This window comes from Nanorana parkeri, unplaced genomic scaffold, assembly GCF_000935625.1.
Source record: "Nanorana parkeri isolate BGI_ZX_2015 unplaced genomic scaffold, ASM93562v1 scaffold628, whole genome shotgun sequence".
In the NCBI taxonomy this organism is placed as follows: Eukaryota; Metazoa; Chordata; class Amphibia; order Anura; family Dicroglossidae; genus Nanorana; species Nanorana parkeri.
Window position 1 is genome coordinate 757,240 of NW_017306896.1, and position 24,147 is coordinate 781,386.

Sequence of the window (24,147 nt, forward strand, 5' to 3'; positions counted from 1 at the left end):
CTTGGGCAAACTCATAAGTGGGTTCACACCATGCCTGCTTGGTGACCCTTGCAACCCGCTCTTCAGGGTCACAGTAGAACATATACTAATGTCCTCCGGTGACCCAAAACTCAGTATATAGCAGGCTATTGCTCGCTATATGCTGAGAGTGCAGACCCGCATTGCAGCGCTGCCTCTCTGATGGGCTGGAGGTGACCTTTGCAGAAGTCAAGATTTGCATAGTAGAACATGTAATTGTACAGAGACATCCGAGGTCCTTATTATAACTCCATTAGTAGGTTAGCAAATGTATCCTTACAAAAAGCTTACTCTAAATTCATCTTCCTAAATGAGATCTCTGGCATGCTCAGTGGAATCCATTCATCCTGTTCTCAGAATGTTTTGTTTTCTCTCCATTTGCTTAACAAAACAAACATAGGAACTTGGAATATCCTGCCTCATAGTTCATGTTTATAAGAACAGTCTGCGTTTTGCTTTTGTGGAGGCTTTTTGGAGGCAGTGCACTGAATTCTCCAGCTGAAATTGTTGACGCATGTTACAGACCCCACTACTCCAACCAGAATCCTCACGTGTGTATGCTCCCTCAAGTCGGAAGGATGGGTAGCAGACAAGTGGTGAAGACTGTCCTGAGCGTGGAGCAGTCAGAGGGAGTCGGTGCCCGAGTACGCAGGAGTATCGGCAGACATGAGGTATGAGATTTACATAATTATAAAGTACATGGTTAAAAAGGGAACTATGAGGTAACCTCTTTATCCCATAGTTCTCTTTAGGGTCACGAGAGTACAATATTCTAACCTCCTCCCGTGACCCAAAGCTCAGTTTATAGCGGGCTATAGCTTGCTATATACTGAGAGCACCTCAGCCGGGACGGATCCCGACAATGCTGTCGAGATCCACCCAGCTGGCTGATTTACAGCGTGCTCTGCCCATCTAGAGCACATACTCCCCCGTCCATTCCTCCAGTCAGCGCTAGAGGACCGGAGAGGGGGGGAATTCCTGCAGGGAGAGATGACTGACAGTTACCGCTCTCTGTAGGGAGATGATCGGGAAGTGAGCGAGCAACGGTAGGTGTTCGCTCACTTCCCGATCAGTTTCAATGTCACAGGTCGGCTCTAACTAGGAGGATGAGTGTAAATCACTCACCTCATGGTTCTTCTTTAACCACCTTCTGTCCATGGCCATCTGTGAACGGCCGGACGGAAGTCTGCTCAGAGCGGGTGGGCGTCTTAAGACGTCCTGCCCCTCCCCCCTCTCGTGCGCGCGCTGAGCGCTGCACACGAGAGGGAAAACTGTTAGCATGTAAACAGCACAATGTTATAGGGAAACATGTTTTTTTTCAAAATGTATGGTACTTTTTTTGTTATATAGTAAAAAATAAAAACCCCAGTGGTGAATAAAAGCCACCAAAAGAAAGCTCTATCTGTCCCCAAAAAATGGTATGAAAATCGTTTCAGTAAAGTGTTGCATGACAGAATAAACATCAGTCAAAGTACCGCAGCACTGAATACTGAAAAATGGCCTGGCCAGGAAGGGGGTGAAACACTATGGCCTTTAAGTGGTTAAAATAATAATTATAAATAAACATTCTGGTTCCTAAAACTAGAAAGGTTTATTGTTTTGTGCTTTGTTTTTAACAGTACTGGCCTGATTTATAAAAATCCCCTGAAAAGGCAGATTCCGTGTTACCTATACAAGTCAGTCACACCCAGTCATCTTACATGTTCAAACATAAAGTGTATGTAAACTTCTCTCACTTGCACCTTTTTGGTCTACTACGTATACCACGTATACCATTGTACGTTTTCTTCTTTATATCTGTTCAATAGGTGCAAAAAATATCTGTTGATTTTTCTAGAAATCTTGTGATTTGTGCTCTCTGCCTGTGTACAAAGAGGGGTTATGAAGATGAGGAGAGATCTGTGTTCTCTATGATTTACCAAAAAATAAAGAAGGCAGAGCTGACACCACATGCTTAAGAATTTAAGACTCTGTTGCCAAGAGGAAAGAGAGAACACATCAATGGGTATTAAGTGTGTTTAAAGGGATACAGCATGGGCAATGTGCATGTATTTCAGAGATGAAATAAATATGTTTGTTTTTTCCCTAAAATGCGCTTTGGATCCAGGGTATGGATAGTTAAATATTGACATATTCTTAACAAGCAATAAAAACAATCCCTCACTGGCCCCTTTACTTGCAGGCACTGTGGAGGAAATCATTCTCAAATTTGCAGTCCAAGCCTCTTAGTTTTACTTTCACTTGCTAGCTCAGCTCCCTCTGTTATCAGTGGCTTGACAGCCTGCCAGCCATCTGATCTCTAATGTAAACAGATCAGGTGTACAGGAGGAGGGGGAGAGCAGAGTGCTGAGACCCCACTTCATGGACTTTCCTGTTTCTGTTGTGAACTTTGAGGATTTATTGCTCCATGGTTGCTGTAACTACTAGGGACAAGTAAATATCTGTATGTCCAGAGCCTGACCACAGTTCTAGTTTGAACAGGTGAGACAATAGCTGTGTTAAATCTGGCAGCTATAGGTAACAGACACATGTCTTTCTCTCCTATCATGAATCATACGCTTTTTTAAAAACATTTGGTTCCTTTCAAGCTCCACTCCAGCCAAAGTTGTGGGAGAGGGAGGAGTAAGAACTGTTGTCTCTGTTTTTATTTCTGTGTTTGACCACATTTGGGAGATTCAGCCTCTCTTCCTGCCTCTGTGACACCAGGACAGGAAATGAGGGTAGTGGATGTCACCAACAACAGGAAGACACAGAGAGCACTGAAAACTGTACTGTGTATTAAAGGAGAAGTATTGGGATGAACACGGTATTGGTGAGTTCAGCTATCTGACAATGAATGTCCTCAGTGATTGAATCTGCTTATACAGGCCAGGCATAGAGGTCTCACAAGGGATAAATCGCTATCGCAACAATCGGAGTGAGAATAACCGTTCTCCTGGCAACCGTCAAACCCAGACACGTCCATCAGATTGCCAGACAGAGAAGCGTGATTCGTCACTCCAGAGAACATGTCTTCACTTCTCTAGAGTCCAGTGGCTGCGTGCTTTACACCACTGCATCCGACGCTTTGCATTGCACTTGGTGATGTAAGGCTTGGATGCAGCTGCTCGGCCATGGAAACCCATTCAATGAAGCTCTCTACGCACTGTTGTTGTGCCAATCTGAAGGCGACACAAAGTTTGGAAGTCTGTAGCTACTGACTCTGCAGACAGTTGGCGACTTCTGCGCACCGTGCGCCTAAGCATGTGCTGATCCCGCTCTGTAATTTTACGTGGCCTACCATTTCGTGGCTGAGTTGCTGTTGTTTCCAGTTGCTTCCACATTGTCGTAGTACCACTAACAGTTGACCGTGGAATATTTAGTAGCAAGGAAATTTCACGGATGGACTTATTGCACAGGTGGCAACCTATCACGGTACCACACTTGAGTTAACTGAGCGAGAGCGACCCATTCTTTCACAAATGTTTGTAGAAGCAGTCTGCATGCCTAGGTGCTTGATTTTATACACCTGTGGCCATGGAGGTGATTGGAACACCTAAATCCAATGATTTGGAGGGGGGTCCCAATACTTTTGGCAATATAGGGGTGTATACATATATATATCGTACTTCTTTTTTTAGTTATTATTATTATTGCATAGTTGTAGTCATGTGACCCCTCCACACCCATTTTGCTCCTCCTTGTTGTCTAGCAGTGGGCAGGAAGCAGCAATACTTGGCATCCTTGGATTAGTGATGCAAAGAGTGCTGCAAAGAGTGATGCAGTTCAATCTGTTGAGGATTATAAATTTCATAACCAGATCCTGGTGTATCAGAACCCCTATCACTGACTTGGTTTGCTCACACCATAGCACATGCGTAAGCTCACACATAACGCGCACACGCTGTTATGTGCTTTTAAGTTGCACTGCAGTGTGTTTGGTACACACACATTTTTAGTTTTTTACCCTTTTTGAACTTTGTGGTATTCCTATGATACAGCACATTGCGATGAATATGCTGCGGTAAGCAAAAATGCAAAAAGGCCTGGTTTTTCTTGTTTTTTTCAGGACACGGACACAGCATGTGGGTGTGATCTGAAATGATAGTATAAAGCAGATTGCCTTGTGCTAGCATCGGAACTGCTTTGGACAACGATGCCCAACCCAGCCCAAGCGGCTGGTGTAAACAAGTCCTGAGACACCAGTTGCACAGCTTATTACAGTGTTGCTTGTTGAAATGTAAACCAAAAAGTTACATTGTTGCTATCTCCACTGCTCAGGAGCAGCTAACTACATAACTACTTTTTATCACAAGATTACCTGAAGGAAACTTGCATGTTATTGTAACTATTTACATCAGTAGTGGGCAACTCTGGCCCTCCAGTAGAATTATGAGGCGAGTGATTTCCACTCAGCCTCATAATCTGAGCCGACCTGTGACAATGAAAGTGTCACAGGTCGGCTCAGTAGATCGGGAAGTGAGCGAACCCATACCGTCGCTCGCTCACTTCTCAATCTATCCCTGCAGAGAGCCGTGACTTTCACTCACGGCTCTCTGCAGGGATTCCCCCCCGTCCCCGCTCCGATCCTCCAGCGCTGACTATGGGGAAAAGCCCTGACCCCATACTTCTCCTTTAACTACAAATCCCAACATGCCTCTGGGTGTCAGATCTGTAACTATCAGTCTTGCAATGCCTGATGGGACTCGTAGTTCCACAACAGCCGGAGGACAGGCGTTGCTCACTCCTGATTTAACCCCTAATTATCCCCTTTTTATGCCTAACTAGCCCTAATTGGCTACCTTCTCTCCCTGCTTTCTGAAAGCAAAAAAAAAGCACAACATTTTACTGAACAATATTAATTTCATTGGAAAAAACTTTGGCACAAATACGATTAGTACTTTTTATCTACAGCAACATTAGCCATTGCTGAATTATTAGGCCAGTGGGTAAAAGGTGGAAATGCGTGCTCTGGAGCAGCACTGGTTAAGCTTCTCCTCCCATCCTTTCCTTAAATGCTCTCTGTGTTAGTTTATGGTAAAACTGGAGCACATCCAAAAAATTATCAAAATAATTTTTCTCAGGAAGCCTGTCGTTACAGAAACATGCCATAGTTGCCTGGATGTCTTTAGCCTCTGTGCTGACCTGGAATGTGTATGCATCCTTTTTTTTGCATCTCAGTTTTGCTTCCTGCAGTCTTTTTGCAGCTACTTCATGTATTCATTCATGCACTCCAGCGATAGTTGCATGACATTTCTCAGGGCCAGTTTCCTGATGGTGATAGCAATAGGCCATTCTTGTGTGAAGTATGTTAAAATGGGCACTTTGAATCCTGCGTGACAGGGAGACAACACAGTAGCACAAGTGGAAGACAGGGTTTTTACAGGGTCTTCATGGCAGGATCACCAGGTCTAATTTTAATTGAAGGTACAGATTCAAAAATATTTAGTGCCCATTCACACTGAGCGTTTAATCGCGCGATTTTCTGTCGCGATATCACACATATTTGCCGCGTGATATCGCGAGAAGTCACTCGTTCAATGACTATCAATGGAGCTGTTCTATTTTACAGCTCCATGTCGCTCGTCGCTGTCGCGCTTCGCTTGAGCAGGACCCTTTTTCCAGCGGATGTCGCGCGCTTTTTCCTCTTTTTGCATGCAACCCAGCGGTGAAGGTAGCGCGATCGTCGCCCGAACAGTTGCGCTATCCCGACCGCGCGGAAATCCGCTCGAGGTAAGTGTCGCTCAGTGTGAATGGGGCCTTAAAGTGACACTTGAAATTAAATTAACATGGTCAAGCTTCTATGTGATGCATGCACTTTAAGTAATCCTGTCCTGTCTAAGCCATTGTCGGAGTAGGAAAATCAGAAACCCTTTCTTCATAATAATTTTAGGTCATTGATATCAAATATTTGGGCTCAACACATGGGCGCCTGCACCAGTACAGTGTACATTCATATTTCCCCAACAGGAAACCACAGGTGCTGCGCACATCCTCCCATGTAAGTTGATGGCTGTATAGAGTTGTATGTGTTTGCGCATGCGTGTGTGTACAGAAGTATACCTGTCGATCGTTGCGTACAGCCACTGACTTCTATGGGAGTCTTTATACAACACCTGTGGCTCCCTGGTGGGGATATACTGCCAATTCTACATATGGCGCACATGTGCATTATCCCTTAAAGTCCTTCATCATTGATAGTGAGCACTTTTTAGAAATAGCCATTCAAGAGACATTTTACAAAGTTATAGTCCTCAAAATATAGAACATAATCATGCAAAAATACTTTAAAATACACACTACAGCAATTATTATAAAGACCTATTCAATAAAACATGCAATATAGTTATATAGTATATGTACATGGGAGCACCCATATCTCATTACCTAACATTGTAGGAATGTTAATAGTTATGTGTGATTTTCTTTACTTTTTTTTTCCAGCTTAGAAATTTGGATCCATTTCTGATGTTGGATGAGTTCAAAGGTGGCAAACCTGGGGGCTTCCCAGACCACCCTCACCGAGGATTTGAGACGGTAAGAGCTGCCTGTTGAACTGTGATTTGTGGAGGGTTCTTCAAATGGTCACTGGATTTTGTGTTGGACATTAAAGTTAAAGCTGAACTCCGCCCTTACCTCCAGTCTTGCACAATTGTACAGGTTCCTCTCCTGTACTAAAAATGCTTGTCTCATTTCACTGCACGCTGTAAATGTCTCATAGTGTGCAGTAGAATCTGCAGCAGGTAAGATCAAGCCCATCTCATTTACTGCCTGGAGGATGTCCAGCATCTAACTCTTTACTCCTTAGCCAGACTGTCCCTGAACAGCACCTTTTCTTCATTGGATTTTATTTCTTTCAGTCATGGGGGCTCAGTATCACATGTGGGCACTACCTAGGACAGTCTGCATGCAAATACAGTCTGTCTAGGAAAGCCCACTCCTCCAAACTAACACCCACCCATGAAGGCATATTGATATTTGCATAACTCCTACCAAAAGCCAGCCAACTGCTTGCATCAGGGCTGAGGGCTCTTGAGAGGAGTGCTGAGGCATGATGGTGTGATGTTTTCAGAAAGCAATGTAGGACAGGCTGCTGGCTCTTTCCACCAGTCATGATCTGCCTGCAGTGCACAGATACGTAGCGAGGATATTCACTGGATCTAAAATAAGGTATGTAATAAAAAATGGAAAGCTTTTATTTAAAAATTGTATTAACATGTTAATAAAAATGAGGAGCCAGGGAGGCAAAATATAGGCAGATTAAACAGCTTTAAAAAGTACTCTTAGAAGGGGCACATTTTCACCAGATAACCCCTTTGGTTTATAAGTAAATTAGGTTACCCAAGGTTGACCTGTTCGTTAGTGAATAATTAAATCATTGAATAGCACATTGATGGGGTTGTTTTTTTTAATTCACTCACAAATACTGTATCAATAGTAATTTATTTGTATGATTATTTAGTGGTTCACTCAGCAATGCTGCTTCCTTCTTATAGTCAAAGAGTTCAGTCCCCTATGGACTTGTTTGTGCCTTACATGGCTATTATATAGGATACTCTTTAATAAAAGCATAGCCATAATTTGTATATGTGCTTTCAGTCACTCTACCCTCCCTTTGTTGGATTGGCTAAAGCAGAGAAGAGTTACCGTAGAACCCCTGCTAGGATTTTACTGCTGCTAAGGAATTTTGTTGGAAAGATTTCACTTTGCAATGTTGTCACCAGGACAAGTGAGAGGTAATCTCCAACAAGGGACACTGTACCCCCTCCCAAAGCTAAGCGCTTCAACAGTCCCATGCAAAAGCCACCAATAACAGCAGAGTCTCTGGCACTGGCCCATTATAGATTGGGTGTAGAGCTTAGATTTAGGAAGGGGCAGAGCATAAGTAGCTGTCAAGGTGCAGGGTGTGCAACAGGAGCACAGAAATTGATTTGAAGAGTAAGTACTTGTGGGCCCTGCAGTAAGTACTTGTGGGCCCTGCAGTTTAACAGAATTGTCAGTCTATACACATTTTAGGACCTGGCAAAATCATTTTACATATTCTTGTTACATTAGGTGTGTTATTCATGTCTTAAAAAATGTCACCAAAGTACAATAGGTGTACATAACCTGCCCTACTCCCATTCCCCCTGCCTGTCTGCTGCTGCTACCCTCTCAGATTTTACCGGCAATTCCCCACTATATAAATTACAGCCAGGACTTAAATATATGTAAAGACCCGCGTTGAACCAGAAATGTAATGTTAGTGTTATTTTAGTATAAAGTTTATACTTTTTATATGCAATAACTTTTCTATATTTGTCTATAAATTGCACAGAAAATAAAATAATTTTTGCAAGTAAATATCCCTAAAAGAAAGCCTTGTTTGTCCTTTAAAATACCGTTATCAAAGTAATAAAGGTATTACTTTGATATCTTTTATCCTAATAATGTAATGCCACAGTCTCGTTTTCATAGCAGTTTCACTTTTCCAGGCTTCCTATAATTTTGTTTTCTCAGCACAGTTTCAATCCCCTTTGAGGATATTGCGTTAGTCAGTTTCATTTTGCCACTGGGGGATTCTGCCTCCAGTATAGTCCTTTCTCCTCCTCCTCCTTCATCTTTAATTCGCCACCTCTTCCTGTCTATTGGCCAGACAGATTGTAAGAAAATTCCATTGCAACCCTCTGATAGTCACCCCCTCTGTTCAGATGTACCCATCTTTCTGTTTCATCCAGCCCTGGAAGCATTAACCCATTAGTGATCAGGTTGAAGTATATGTAAATTAATCCATCAATGACCAGTCTGCAGTGTATGCATATTAACCCCTCAGTACCCTGTTCCTAGAATATAAGCATTACCCCGTAACACCAAGTCCCCAGCTCTGATGTGTTAACCCCCCAGTGTCCTGTCTGCCGGCATATGTGATGATCCCTCAGTGCCCATTCCTAGGCCCATGTGCATTATCTTCTCACTGCCCTGTCTCATGGCATGTCCATTAGCTCCTCAGCACTCCAAACCCAATGCATGTGCTTTAACCTCTTCAGCACCTATTCTGCATTATTCTCTCAGCTGGCATTACCCAGCGCATGTGCACTAAGCCCTCAGGGGCCAGTCACCAGCATTTGTGTTTACCCTAAGCAGCCAGTCCCTTGAGCATATGCAATTACCGTTCTGTGCCCAGTGCATATGCGTTAACCTCTCAGCACCCAGTCTCCAGCACAGTTGAGACTATCAGTAACATTTATACAGTGCACCACACTAAATATCATTCTTATCTCAACTGACTCTGGTCCAATGGGAATCTTATCTCCACTGTTCCATTTGCTACATAAACATTTTCTGGCAACAAAGCCCTACCCCATTTCCCATGTCCCCAACAAAACCACTACTGTTCCTCCATCATACGCCACCACAATCCACTCCTGCACATACAGACTGCAGTCATACTACCCTTTGCTCTCCTCTTCTCCACATTTTGTCTTCTGTCATACGCTTCATACTCCTCTCCTGCACATACTGGCTGCTGTCTTATCTCTGCGCTCCTCTACACTTCTCTCCTGCACATACTACCCACTGTCATACCCTCTGCACTATTGTCCTGCACATGCTGCCCACTGTCATACCCTGCACACTCCTCTCCTGCACGTAGCCCCTGGTAATACTCTCTGCACTACCCCCTGCACAGACAGTCTGCTGTCATACCTTCGGCACTCCTCCCCTGCACCTACAGCACACTGTCACACCCTGCACACTCCTTTCTTGCATATACTGCCTGCTGTCATACCTTCTGCTCCCCTCTCCTGCACAACAGCACACTGTCATAACCTGCACACTCCTCTCCTGCACATACCTCCCCTGTCTACCCTTTGAACTTCTCTCCTGCATATAAAGTGTGCCGTCATACCTCCCACACTACTCTCCTGCACCTAATGCCCACTGTTATATTCCATGTACTACATTCCTGCACACAATGCCTGCTGTCCATTCATGATATTTTCCTGCATAGTTTGCCCCCTAAGACACTTCTTCAGCATTGTTTGCTATATCCCCAATCCTTACTGTTCTGGAATGGGTACACTATCTTTAAGTAATAATGGTTACCACCGAATAAATGGGCCCTTAGCAGAAATGTAATATTTGCTTTGGTCCGTAAGATATATACAGGGGTGAGCGCTAAAGTATGTAAAATATTAGTCCACCCAATCTGATATTTCAATGATAAAATTACTCTCTTGACTAAGAAAAAATAGCACAGATCAAGTATATTCTCTGGCACTGTTCTTTTTATCCGTGAATAACAATTGTCTGCAATTTTAGGGTATTTGTTTTCAGCTTGTTAAAACTTGTAGAGAGCTTTGATCTGGGTATACAGAAAATTCCCTGGCATGTTTATAAGAAAATTCAGCTAAGCACTTATCTAATCAGAAACAGGTCCTCTGTTTTTGCAGCCCAATTTTTTATTTTTTTTGCTTCGGTATCGAACACACCCTTACTATGCTTACATTAGAAACCTCAATTACAAATGCATTCATGGATTTCTTTCTCAAAACATTATTGGTAAGGGTAGCTGTACTGAGGACCTATCATTAAAATTCACACTTCACATGAATCACTTGACCTAATATCCATATTAGCAAAAACTGAAATGTAATATATTGCAACTTACCAGTCCTTATAGTGGTTACATTCATTTTCTATTTCCAGGTGCTTCTTTTTTTATGTTTACCTGGTGATCCTGTGAATAACCTACTTCCTCTCCATTGGTGCCTACACTTCATTTCTCTATTGTATCTATGGAGGCAGCCATGGTGGTCACTAAGGATGGGCTGGGGCGTGTTCGCAGCTCCACGTGCCGAGCCCGCCAGAAAGCTGACAGCGCACAGCGCCAATCACAGGCACTGAGACATTTTCCAATCTCTGCAGGGAAAATGTCTCAGTACCTGTGATTGGCGCTGTCAGCTTCCTGGCGGGCTCGGCACGTGTAGCTGCAAACACGCCCGAGCCCATCCTTAGTGGTCACCCAGACCGAACTTCAGATATGTCTATCTTTGTTCTTCATTATCACATTGGAGTTGATGGGATAAGTAGTTTACACAAGAAAGCTAACACAGTTTTAGCTGCCTGGGTTTTCTGTACTTACTAAAATGTTCTTAGCCTGAAAAATAAAAGCTAATGCAGTCAACATATAAGGACTGGTAAGCTGCAATATATTAAGGGGGTCATTCACTAAAGAGCCGAAGGATCCAGCCGTAGCTTCGACTGATCCTTCGGCTCTTTTCAGCCGCCAGAGCCCTTCAGTTCAGTCCAACCAATTGGCTGCTGTATGGGCTATTCCCATTAGCCCGCACAGCAGCCGAAGGCAGCCAAGCCGAGCCAAAAGCATGAGCTCGACACCCACCTAATATTGAGTAGGTTACCCTTTTGCCATCAAAACAGCCCTGAAGGTGTGCTGTGGTATCTGCCACCAAGCCATCAGTAGCAGATCCTTTAAGCCCTGTAAGTTGTGAGGTGGGGCCTTCATGGATCGGACTTGTTTTTCCAGCACATCCCAAAGATGCTCGATTGGATTGAGATCTGGAGAATTTGGAGGCCAAGTCTTGAACCATTTTTGAAATGTGACAGGGTCCATTATCCTGCTTATCTATCAGTGAATACCGTGAAGGGGTTAGCAACAATGATTAGCATCACACTGCCTCCGCCGGCTTGCCTTTTTCCCATAGTGCATCCTGGTGCCATCTCTTCCCCAGGTAAGCGGCACACATGTACCTGGTCATTCACGGGATGTAAGCATGATTCATCAGACCTTCTTCCATTGCTCCATGGTCCAGTTCTGATGCTCACATGCCCATTGTAGCTGATTTTGGCAGTGGACACGGGTCAGCATGGGCACTCTGTCTAGTCTGCGGCCACACAGCCCCATATGCAACTAACTGTGTTCAGACACCTTTCTATTGGATTCAGCATTAACTTTTTCAGCAATATGAGCTACAATAGCTTTCCTATTGGATTGGACTGCACATGCATCCATGAGTCTTGGCCACTCATGGCCCTGCTGCCAGTTCACTGATTTTCCTTCCTCGGACCATTTTTGGTAGGTCCTGACCAGTGTAGACCAGAAACATCCCACAAGAGCTGCAGTTTTGGAGTTGCTGTGACCAGTCATCTAGCCATCACAATTTGGCCCTTGTGAAAGTTGCTCTAATCTTTACTCTTGTCTATTTTTTCTGCTTCCAACACATCAACTTCAGGGACAAAATTTCCACTTGCTACCTAATACATCCCACCCACTTCCAGGTACCATAATAACAAGATAATCAATGTTATTCACTTAACCTCACAATTGTCATAATGTTGCCAATTCTTGGGCAGATACTTAGTGTATTTTCACTTTTGCAGTCAAGCCCCTCTGTGTGTGTTTGTTATGTGTTGTCATTCACGCAGCATTCTGAAAAACAATTAAAAATAGATGTCTTACCTTTTACCAGGTTTTTCTGAGCACCTTCACAGTGATCTGTCCTTATAGAAAGACTTAGGACTGAAATTTGAGGATTGTGTTGCTCTCATTAACATTTAAATGCAGAAGCCAGCATTGTAATCCTTTAACCCCTCACAGCCCCTCACAACATTACAAAGAAGGAGAAGCAAGTAGAAGATTTTAACCCTTGGGAAGCTAAAAAAACAAATCCTAACCCATGTAAAAGCAATTTAAACCGCAAGAAGCATACTTTTCTAGCTTATGCTATGTAAATGAGAACATGTAACAAGTATAAAATAGCTGTTATCCTAATCTGGCTGTGAAATACACTTTAAGATAGTAAAAGATAAGGAAGTAATATGAGGAACAATGCTAGTCCAGCTGCATTTCATAGCATTGTTCATAGCTATAGTAACTCCAGGCAAAAATAACAAGATAAAATGAATAGCCCATTAAAAGATACATTACAGAACCAGCTTTCAATCCAGAGATTTTCCCTGCAGTACCTTTTCTGTCTCTCAGTCTGAAGGCCAGAATCATTCACACTTCCTTAAGCCTGGGTCATTTTGGACCTGCCCCCAGCCTATGACTGGGGAGTGAAAGGAGAAGCAGCACTGTGATGAGCTCACCTCTCTGTCACTCAGCATTCTTCTTCACTGCACATGAATTGATTGGCTCATTGTACTGCTTCTTCCTCTGACACTCCAGCCCTGCTGTATTGGAACTGCAAGATGATGATAGCAGGTCACATTCAGATAGTTACACTGCTGGTATTTAAAAAAATATACATTTAGGGACGTATTAATAATAATAGAGTTGCATTAATGTGTTATTTTTATCTGCCTAGAGTTCAGGTTTAGGGCTTGTTTTCACTACCACAAAATTTAGTTGTTTTTTATTTATTTACATAGCTGCATTCTTATCTCAAATATGTGACACTGGTCATAGAGGGTAATAGGAGGTTTGCAGGTGGAAAGCATCGCTTATGTTGCTAAGGGTTAGGATTGTTGTTTTCTGTTCTAGTCAGCAGTTTTTGTGAACTTGACATTTAAACGGCTGTCCATAGTTTTCGATCATTGGGCTCTTTCCTGGCAACTCTACAACTACTAATTATACATTGTGGAAGCCTAGGGGGATAAAGGGGAGGTTACAGATCAGCATTGCAGTGTACATACTAAAAGAGGAGTGCATTGAGCTTTTCAACTTGGTATGACATATTTAGTCCCTCCCATGTTGGATAATATATGACTGTTATGATAATGAATGATTACAGAAATGTTAAATACATTGAAGTGACGCTTATAATTAAAACCCAAATCAAGCCAAAGCTTTTTTTTTTTTTTTTTTTTTTTAAATATAGAAATAGATTGTGTAAGAGTTATTATTGCTCTTCAACTTCTTTTGGGAGATTTCCCATTACTTTGTTCTCTGCAACACCAGGACAAGAAAGAACATTAAAAATCACAGGAAGGCTCAGATCGCTATAGAGACCACACAGAATTTCGAACCTTTCTTCACTCTACTCAATAGTTGTTATTTTTTTTAAGGTTTCCCCTACTAGCTGACTGGGTGGTGTTCATCAGACAAGCCTAAAGCTTGGCTTGAGTTGGGCTTTAAGGATGGCAAACAGACTCATGGATATTTTGCAAGAAACAGTTTCCTTATACCCATGTTCTCACCTACGTGAGGGCGATGTGACAGGTCCTCAACAGAGATCCTAGGAAAGCTGAGGATCCAAACTCTCATGAGTAAGTGCTCCAGTGCTGTCTCGCTATTTTTTATTCACAGTTTTCCCAGGATCCCATGTGAAGGCCTAGTGGCACCAATCTTCCCTACCAATCCCATTTATCTTTCAATTTTTTTTATGGCTTTCATTTATAATTTTGTATTAGTCAAGGAGTGGGGGCTACCAGATAAGTAGACCTTGCATTTTCATGCAAGGTCCACTTTTTAAAGTTTGTCGTAGTGAGTTAGAATAAAGATTTCTAAACTGGTGGCCTAAAATGGACACCACGAGCTGGCCAACTGTTTTTGTAGAACAAAGTAAAGCAAAGATAAAGTGTATTGGAAACATCATAATTGTCTTATAGCCTGACTCCAAAAAAAATAAAAAGGTTCTATTTTGCTTTGAATAGAGTAGCATAGGGTAAGGGCCTCCTTCAGGTTTTATTTCTGCCTATGTCCTTATTGTGGCGATTTCTCTTCAACAAGAAGCACAAATCTCCAACAGAAGCATAAATTCCAAAAAACATATTTTATTAGCGGGGGGAAGGGTTACATCTTTGGTCAGTGCTTTTATTGGTGTTTGTACCTTCTTGTTGTCAGGACAACACCTTTGCCTATTCCACAGAAACATAAAGTGAGAGGAAAAAATCTCCCCAGTGGGGTTGTAGACAAAAACAAGAATCAGAGAAAAATATTATCCCTTCCCCAATCTATCCAAAGGTAAAGGATAAAAAAAAATGTTTCAAAGTGACTAGGCTTTGAGGGCCAAATTTACCTGTGGTATAAGTTGTCTTTTAGTAAATGCTGCCACCCACCTAAGTGCGGCCCACCTGGTTTGTTGCTCGTGATTGTATTTGATCCAGCAATCTTCACTGTGTGGCTACAATGGTCACTGCACAGCCTCGTTTCAGGAAAAGTCTTTGCGCATGTATGTGATGTCCCCATTCATTTCTATAAGGAGAGCATTACTGTGCAGAATCACTGGAAATTGCTATGAATACAGATACCACAGTAATGAATTGGGCCACGACATGCATGTGCAGCCTGAAGAGGACCTAGTGAGGTCATTTTCTGAAGCAAGGCTCTGCAGGTTGTCCAAAACTACAGGTGTCCTTTAAAGAATTAAAATAATCCTCTTATATAAAAAAGGAGCATATCATTGTTAAAGGATATGAAAAGCAGGCTATATCTTGAGATATCCCTACTTTGCTAGCAATAGGCCAGCATCTCATCTTAAGTCCAGTGCCTACCACCCTGACAATTGCTCTGTCTGTGCCCAATACCTTCCCTACATCAGCTGAAAGCACATCTATAATATGCATAGAAAGAAAATCCATGCATGTGCTGATGACAGATAGAGGCATGGGAATGCCATAAATAATGTAAGTTCACAGGAAGGATTGTAGGTAGTTTCTCTAATAGTGAATGATGTTGGAGCTGATTAAACCACCTATATACACTGAGTGGCCAGATTATTATGACCACCTGACGTTTGTAGGCAAATTAGCTATAATTTCGCGCTGAAGTTGCTAGAGGGCCAGACCATTATAAATAGGGAAGCAGGTTGTTTACCACGACAGTAGAAGTAATTTTTTTTCTGAAGATAGGGGGGTAAACAACGCGATTTAACAGTCTTTGAACGTGGGATGATTGTTGGCGCATGGAGCGAGTATCAGCAAAACAGCAGAATTCGTTAAATGTTCAAGAGCAGCTGTTGTTAAAGTGTTTAAAGACTGGACTGTCAGCCGTAAATCTGGGTCTGGACGTGCAAATTGTGGCCGTCAGCGACTAGTCAATGTTAGGGTAGAACGGAGAGTGGCAAGACTGGTACAGGACAACAGAAGGGAAACAGTGCAGTGTCAGATTCCTCACATCACCTTTCAACATCTGGTGGAATCACGAGGCGGCCCAACGAATATATAGAGTTTATGAATACTTTTTTTAGATTGATCCCTAATTTCATTTCTCAGTGTTATATCTTGCATATGATTTTATAGGAAACAAACATCAAAGTTTGTAACCTATGCCAGCTGAAGTCGGTATAGAAGGGGTTTCTATGCCATTAGTCCTAAGCATTTCAAAGTATTCTACAAAATGACCACTTGAGGTCAGTACTTTATCAAATAACTAGAATTAATGTATTCAAAGTACGGAAATTTAAAAAGAGAAATCTAGAAAAGGATTGCCATCATTCTAAGAAATAGATTTTTCTGCAGCATGTAACATCTTCTTACTGTGTAAAGTGGACCTGTTAATGTAAAATTTAAATCAAGTCAGAACTTTTTTTTTTTATTGGAAAGCCATATTTTCCCTCACTTCCTGTTTTGTATGAAACCCATTGGGAAGTGGGGGAAAATCTCCTCTAGTGGGACACTGATGGCAATAAAAACAAAGGTTCAAACCCATCCTGCTCTACCCAAAACTAAAAAAACATAAATAAAATAGCTGAACCCTAACCAAAGCTATGTTATTAGTCTAGTTAGGATGGCTAAGAACAGAGTAATGGAAGGGTTGAAGTACTGATCCAGGCTCCCTCCAGTTCTGCTCATCTAACTAAAACCCTCAGTCACTTGATTTCTGTTGATTGAGGGGGGATTGGAGTTAAAGTTGGTTTATTCTCCACAGTGACCATGTGATCAGATGTATAGATTTTTAATTTATGACTGGCAGAATTAAAGAGAACCCAGAAAAGAAGTCCTCTCCATGAAATGTAAATATCTAAGCCCTTTCAGCAGCACTGTTAACATACAGTAACTTTAAAGGAAACCAGTACTGAGAGAAGAGGTAGGCTGAGGCTAACGGGCCGTTTTCTAAGCCTGCCCTTTCAGCTGACGTGTCTTTCCTAGGTTCTTTTTATTACACCATATGGCAAATGCATACATACTGCAGCTTACAGGGACCTGTGAAGTGAGTTAGTGAATGGCTATACCTAGCTCTGTCCACAGCCCTTTATATTGACAGCACACCTCACCATCTGCAGGAATGTAGGTAAAAAAATGTAAATGCCCCATAAAGTGCCTTCTACCCCCTCCAGCACTGCCTAGTCAGGTACATGAAAAGTCCAGCTTCTCAGCCTAATACCTGTATACCATTAAAAACACAGAAGTACATGTATTTTAAAACATTTACATGTCTACTTAACTTGTTACTTGTTAATGATGCCTGTTTATCACTCAGAAAGAAAAAAAAAAAAAAGGCTTTATATAGACTTTACAGTACTAACCATTCAGGAGTTTTGATACTCTGTAACAGTGCAGGCTGTGTTCCATCTATACCAGTGCCTTGTGATATGCCCGGTGGTGCTTAGTTTGAACAGACTAATGCCAATAATCTGTGATGCTGTAGAGTGTACTCTGACAATAGCAATAAGCTCAGTTACAAAGTTTGCACTAATGTTGTGACTGATGCATTGATGACTCTTAATTTAAAAAAAAAATTATATTGCCCCCACCCCAGCTAGTATTTGACATACCAGCACAATTGGAACCAGATGGCAGTAGTGATAGTTGAGTCTGCTGGGGTTCAATTTGCTAAGGGTTCTGCGAATTTTGTTTTCAATTCATAGTACACAAAATTAGAGGTGAATCCCATTGAAGTCTATGGGGGGCAAATCTTGTCATTCTGTAGATGTTTAGGGCTAATCGACAAACTACGGTCAAAAAAGGCATGGGAAGTTGGGCATTGCAATGGGGCACATGTACCATGCAAAACAAAACAAAATGCTGCAGTGTAAATTTAACCAGCAGCAGGACAGTTTTATTAGGGGTAGTAGGTCTAACTGGTGTATGTGTAACTTTTATTTTATCGATGGGGATAGGGGGTGCAATGCATCTGCAAGTACTGAGGTAGTTTAGGTATAAATCAATCTATTTAAATTGCTTCAGTACAATTATTATTAATATTATCATTATTATTATTATTCAGGATTTATATAGCGCCACCATTTTGGGCAGCGCTTAAAGGAGAACTATGGGGTTAAGGCTTTTCCCCATAGTTCTCCTTAAGGTAAAGGGAGGACACAAACTAGTGTCCTCCCGTCACCCTAGGCTCAGTATACCGCGAGCTGTAGCTTGTGGTATACTGAGACGCCACGGTATACTGAGGCGCCTCAGCTGAAGCGGATCCCGACAATTGTGCCGGGATCCGCCCAGATGCGTGAATGACAGCTGGCTCTGCCTATCTAGAGGCAGGGCCAGCTGTACCCGCACCCTCCCCCGTACGTTACGCCAGTCAGCGCTGGCGGGGAGGGGGGAATCCAGCCCCTCCCCTGTCACGGCAGAGAGCCGTGAAAGGATCGAGAGGTGAGCGAACGCCGGTATGTGTTCGCTCACCTCCCGATCTACTGAGCCGACCTGTGACAGTCTCATTGTCACAGGTCGGCTAGAACTATGAGATGAGTGAAAAGCACTCACCTCATAGTTCTCCTTTAATACAAGCGCTTCAATACAAGACCCACTAGTGCCTTTTCCACTGGAATCTTTGTATCAGCTTGCCTTGACTGTACCTAGGCAGTTTTGCTGCTATCTTAGTGTGGTGCCCACCATTGGATTTTTTCAGTGTAATTAAAGAAATCATAGTTTTGTTTTTCAAAATTGCCTTAAAAATGAATTACTTGAGTTGTTCATAGCCGCTAATGAGATTGCTGCATTCATGTTTCTGGTGCTCTTTAGAAACGTAAAAAAGGTATATAGCGGGTTTCTTGTTCAGCGATCATTCGTAGGCAGAGTAAACCATAACAAGAAGTCAAAATCTGTCTTCTGCTTGTCGGACTTTCCAAGAAATCCAGCTTTCACTGGTCGAACTTTGCTGTCATTTCTGTTTTGGTTGCTAAAGGTTGCTGCACTTGAGCTTTATATTTTTTTATTTAACAAGTCTATGTGTGCCTTAGACTATGAAAGGAGGTACTTTTATCAGTCTCCCTCCTCAATACAGTTCTTTGGGAATTGTGCTGCTAGTTCTTCCAATGCCTGATGCCCAGTAGGAACATTGGAAATGGGTGTGTTCCAAAAAAGACAATGGTTCTTAGGTCTAGGAAAACCACTCTCTCTCTTGCCAGCAGCAATCAGTCATTAAGGTAAGGAATAGTTCTCCTTTTAGAGGGTTCTCAAGCATGAGACCCATTCTATACACAGTTTCCACAGTTTAACACGTTTTGTATAACTTATCATTTCCTTTCTTTTCAGACCCCAGACACAAAAAAAATAGTATTCATCTAGTGGAAAATTTCAACAATAGCAATTGTAGATGAGTTTGTTAGCAGAGGAAAAGGCGGCAAACGACTTATGGTTGCTCAGGCTATCCTCCTGATTAGACCACCCACATCTGTTGTTTCTGAGTTAATGACTTGTTGTGATAGAATTAAAGTACAAACAAGACCAAATAGGACTTGCACAAACTGTCCCCACTCCATAAACTGCTTTGACCTGTTCTGTTTTATCGATCAACATGTTTCCATGCTTGGACGAAAAATACATACAGTGTGTTGGCTGTATCAGCCAATCAGAAGTCAGTGTTCAGAAAATATATTAAGATTGTGACTGTCCGCATCACAGACATGTTACTTTTCAGATCTTTTTGATGCATCTGGCCTATGTCATTGCCATTAGGCTGAATTGTTGTTTTTAATCATTAATGTGACTCTACAACCTCATTCAGGTCCTTCTTCCCCAGCATATCTGTTAGGGGAGTGCAATACTTTACATAACATACAACGGGGCTGTGCATCATAGAAATATATCCTTGTATAGATTAAAACAAAAACCTAAGCAGCAGCTTTATTCTGAAGTACTGTAAGATCGGTAAACCTCTGGCCTTGTCATAGAGAATAAACCCTGCTATCTCCCTGCGTGTAATGTCAAAATGTACTAGTCGGCATGCCACAAGTCTTACTAGGTTACCGTATTTAAGCTCAGACTAGGATAACAGTTGTTGATCTGCTACTTTGATTGACATCATCGCATTGTTTTGTACACAATTTAAATAGAATTCTGTCTGAGCGTTCTAGGAAAACGACGTATCCCAAATTTCTTAAGGGAATACATGTACACAACAAATCCGGTCTCTGAATGTAAATTTGATCTGAAAATCAATGTAAGTGACATGGAAAGGTTTTGTTGTTTTTTGTTTTGCATTTCTACTGTTTTCTTATGGAAGTTAATTTTTTTTTTTTATATAGGTATCTTACCTGCTTGGTGGTGGCTCAATGGCACATGAAGATTTTTGTGGACATGTCGGCAGACTGGACCCAGGAGACTTGCAGGTAAAGACATATATTTCATACACAAACATGCTGACCCTGAATTTGTAATTTGTTTTAATTTCCCAAGATACCTTATACCTAATGACATTGCCATCCAGTCTTGGAAAAATATTGTCTGGTATTGGACTGTAGGCACCTGATGTGTATCGGATCCTAAAAGATACCTATAGACGAGAGATAATTAGTTTAAAGGAAATTAGGGAATTGTATATAGGCATTTCTTGATATAATACGCAGATAGGCTTTGTATTTATGATATGTGTAAAGGAATAACCCTTAATACATTCATCTCTGTTTAGTATTAGAGAACCAATTGATAACATTCGAAAATTTCAAGTGGTCTTTAAGAATTGCTATAACATGAACAAATAAAGGGTTGTTAATAAACTTCGTACCAATTCCTTTTTCCTTTTTATATGTTTAGTGGATGACAGCAGGTCGTGGTATTGTCCATGCTGAGATGCCTTGTACACAAGAGCCTGCACATGGCTTACAACTCTGGGTCAATCTGAGAAGTTCAGAGAAGATGATTCCTCCAGAATACCAAGAACTGAAAAGTGCTGACATTCCCAAGCCATCTAAAGATGGAGTAACTGCTACCGTCATCTCTGGAGAGTCAATGGGAGTCAAGGTTGGTAAAGGGAAAAAGTTTGACTGATAGTTAATGTATTGAGCTCAACTTTATGTATCTAAATGGTTGTTTGTCCAGCACATATAGTAGTGTATAGTCTTGTATAGGAGGTGCAGGTGGAAACCTGTATGAAGGCTTCCTTACAGTTGGTATGTGGGCTTGCACTGAAGTATGCTTCACGCTGCTATATACATAGGGAAAATATGTATTCATGAACTGATCTCCTACCACTCTGTTCACCCACTCTTGTGATACAGGCATTCCTGCCAGGCAACCGGACAAGGTCCTACACTTTCCTGCAGACTGTACTGCAGTTAATCAATATAGCATGGTCTAGAACCCACACCAACCTGTGAATGGACCATGAAGGAGCAGCCAGCAGCAATAATTTCAGTGTTCAGACTGAGGGCACATGCAAAGCAGTAGAGCCTAGATTTGTACTAGTACTGACCTTCTTCACCTAGCGCTGCAGTTCATAACAGGAGGCTCATTTGAAAACAAATTCATGATACTATTTTATGTGAAAATACATTTTTAATAAACAGTATTTTTAATAAACAGATAATTGGGTGAAATAACATTTTATACCTGGTGGAAATGTTGCTTTTTGACCCTGGATGGACAAAGGAAAATTTTACTTAACTACCCCCTGCCTTACAGCATGTACTCACCTTTCCTCACTCCTGGGTCCCTCCATTCTGCCACTTGGAGAAAAGTGAAATACTCAACACTTCCAGATATGGGTGAGCATATTAGTCACTCCCATCTGACAGTTCTGCTGTCTCGTGATTGGCCCAGCACTGTCACGTGAAAGTGGGAAAGGAGTCCCTAGCCAGCCCTCTGTAAGCTCTAAAAACTCAGCCTGGTGCTTACACAGGGCTGTACTTTTCCTGGTCTGAACAGAGAAGTGCAGGAGAGAGGAAAGGTAAGCACATGCTTCTTGGCAGGAGGGGGATGACCATTAGGTGACTCTTTTACATTGTCCTGCATAGGAAAGAGTCCCTTTAAACCTTGTTTTTATCCTATAAAAAAGTATTAGGTTTTAGAAAATGAGAAGCAGCCTTGTTTGTTTTCATCACAGAACTTGATATCCTCAGCAGACATAGTCATCATGAATAATTACATGCACGACCTGATAAGCATTTGGTATTCAGTTTAACATCAACAGCATAAAATAGTGACTGTATGTGCTGTATCAGTTCATGGTGGGACAAGACAAAATACATTCTTTAAAAGTGACCACACTTGGACCTGACTTTTGAAGAGGTTTTATGAGCATTCATTGACGTATTTAGCTGAGATAGGAAGAAGTTCAATAAACTGTTATAGTTCCTTCCTTGTTTTTTTTGCTGCAGCAGTCTGTATTGTATACTCCTGGTACGGACTATCAGCCGCAGAATCTTAATCAATCGCCTCTTCTTTCCACTCCAAAAATAGTCCGTACCAGGAGTTGAGAATATTAGGATTGACTTCAGTTATCCAATAATGTGAAAGCAAATTCCTGTTTATTCATTTCATCAACACATGATTGGGCATTCAAAGTAAGCACACAGAGCCGTTCCTATAAGGAGGCAGCCTGAAGCTGTTGCCTCAGACGGCATCTTACCGGCCAGAGCATCGGCTGGTGTCCCGCTCCTAGCTGCTGGCAACCACTGATGTCAGTGAGCTGGGCGGGACAGTGTGCACCATGAACCGCCCCCGTAACCCCCCACCCAGCCTTCACCATGTGCTGCCGACAACCTCTCCCCCACCCCCAGAACATGCACCATTTTTTAGTGCTGCACCAATTGCACCACCAATTGAAGTCCTAAGCACATCATTTTGCAATGTGTGATATAGTTAGGCTGCCACTGCTGACCTCTCCTTATTAAAATGCTAGCTGCTTGGCTGTTATGCTGATCCAATGGCTTCAATACTTGAGTCTCTGGCCTACAACAAGTATGTAGCTCAGGAGTTCAACCATTAGTGGCCAGATCCTTGCTCTGATTTAATGACTCAGAAAATATGGAAATTAGAGACAGCCAGGCAACTAGCATTTTTCACAAGGAGGTCAGCAATGGTATTGTACGTGTTTCTAGCTTTAAGAAGGAGCAAGCAGTTTTAATGACTTGCCTGCTTCTTATATCTCTCACATACGATCACTTACATTCTGCATTGAACTTCTCAACTGCACCTCCCTGCGGCATCCATTATTGGGAGTTCACGTAACTTAAACAAGACAGCAATTCAAGGACAAGTTATCTCGGAGGCGGAGTTGGGAACTCCATGAAAGCTCACTGCTGGACTCCTAGGAGATTTTATAAGTCACTTGGTGATTCATCCTGTTGCCATCTAACATTGGGTGCTCTCTTAATGCATTTTGTTATGGAAAATATTGTGAAAACATGCCATAAATTGGTCCTGTTCTTCCACAAGGATCTACAACGCTATATATTGTTCACGATCAAAAAGATCTAAAACATTTACTTCATGTCAAATGATAACCTAACACAGAAGAAAACATGAAATTCCACAAGAAAGCGTTCTTTCCCACATACCACAGCTTCCTTCCATTTCCCTCCTTGCCTACATGACTTTCACTTTTTGTGAAACCAAAAGGAATTCAGACAGCAAGTATGTAAATTGATAACATGTATAGGCTGATGCCAGTTGTCTTTTCTACTTTAGTTTTCACTTAATCACATTGAAACTGTCAATGAATGTATACATGCAGTGAGTTACTTCATCGTGGAATTTAGATAAAACGCGGCATGGCTCCTGGAATATTGGCTGTAAATTTTTTTTAACATTTTAGAGTTGTTGTTCTACATTTTCTAACGCCAGCCTATGAAAAATATGAAAATATATTCTGGTACACTTTGTGGCTTTGTAGGGGGTGTGGGGATTCTACATTTAGGCTCTAAACCTAGATAGAATGCTGTGACACATATTTGCATGTCCAGTTGAAATCTTGTAGAATCTCCATGCTTACTATTGGCTTCTAATGACACTGGCTGCTCCAGGGAGATCTGGGGTTAGTAAAAGCATCGGCATGAAGACCATCAGGGTATGACCATGGCTTTTCCCTGCACCTTTTTG

At 41.9% G+C, this 24,147-nt stretch overlaps 1 protein-coding gene across 1 annotated transcript in view; it reads left to right on the plus strand.

Annotated features, from left to right (window-relative positions):
- Positions 1 to 383: 383 nt before the first annotated feature.
- The window catches only part of PIR (pirin), a 40,411-nt gene continuing 16,647 nt past the window's right edge, over positions 384 to 24,147 (plus strand). The window contains exons 1-4 of the mRNA XM_018563058.1: positions 384 to 689; positions 6,442 to 6,534; positions 20,355 to 20,438; positions 20,863 to 21,069. Coding sequence (XP_018418560.1) covers positions 447 to 689; positions 6,442 to 6,534; positions 20,355 to 20,438; positions 20,863 to 21,069 — 627 coding nt within the window. The 5' untranslated portion in view covers positions 384 to 446. The remainder of the gene's footprint in view (positions 690 to 6,441; positions 6,535 to 20,354; positions 20,439 to 20,862; positions 21,070 to 24,147) is intronic.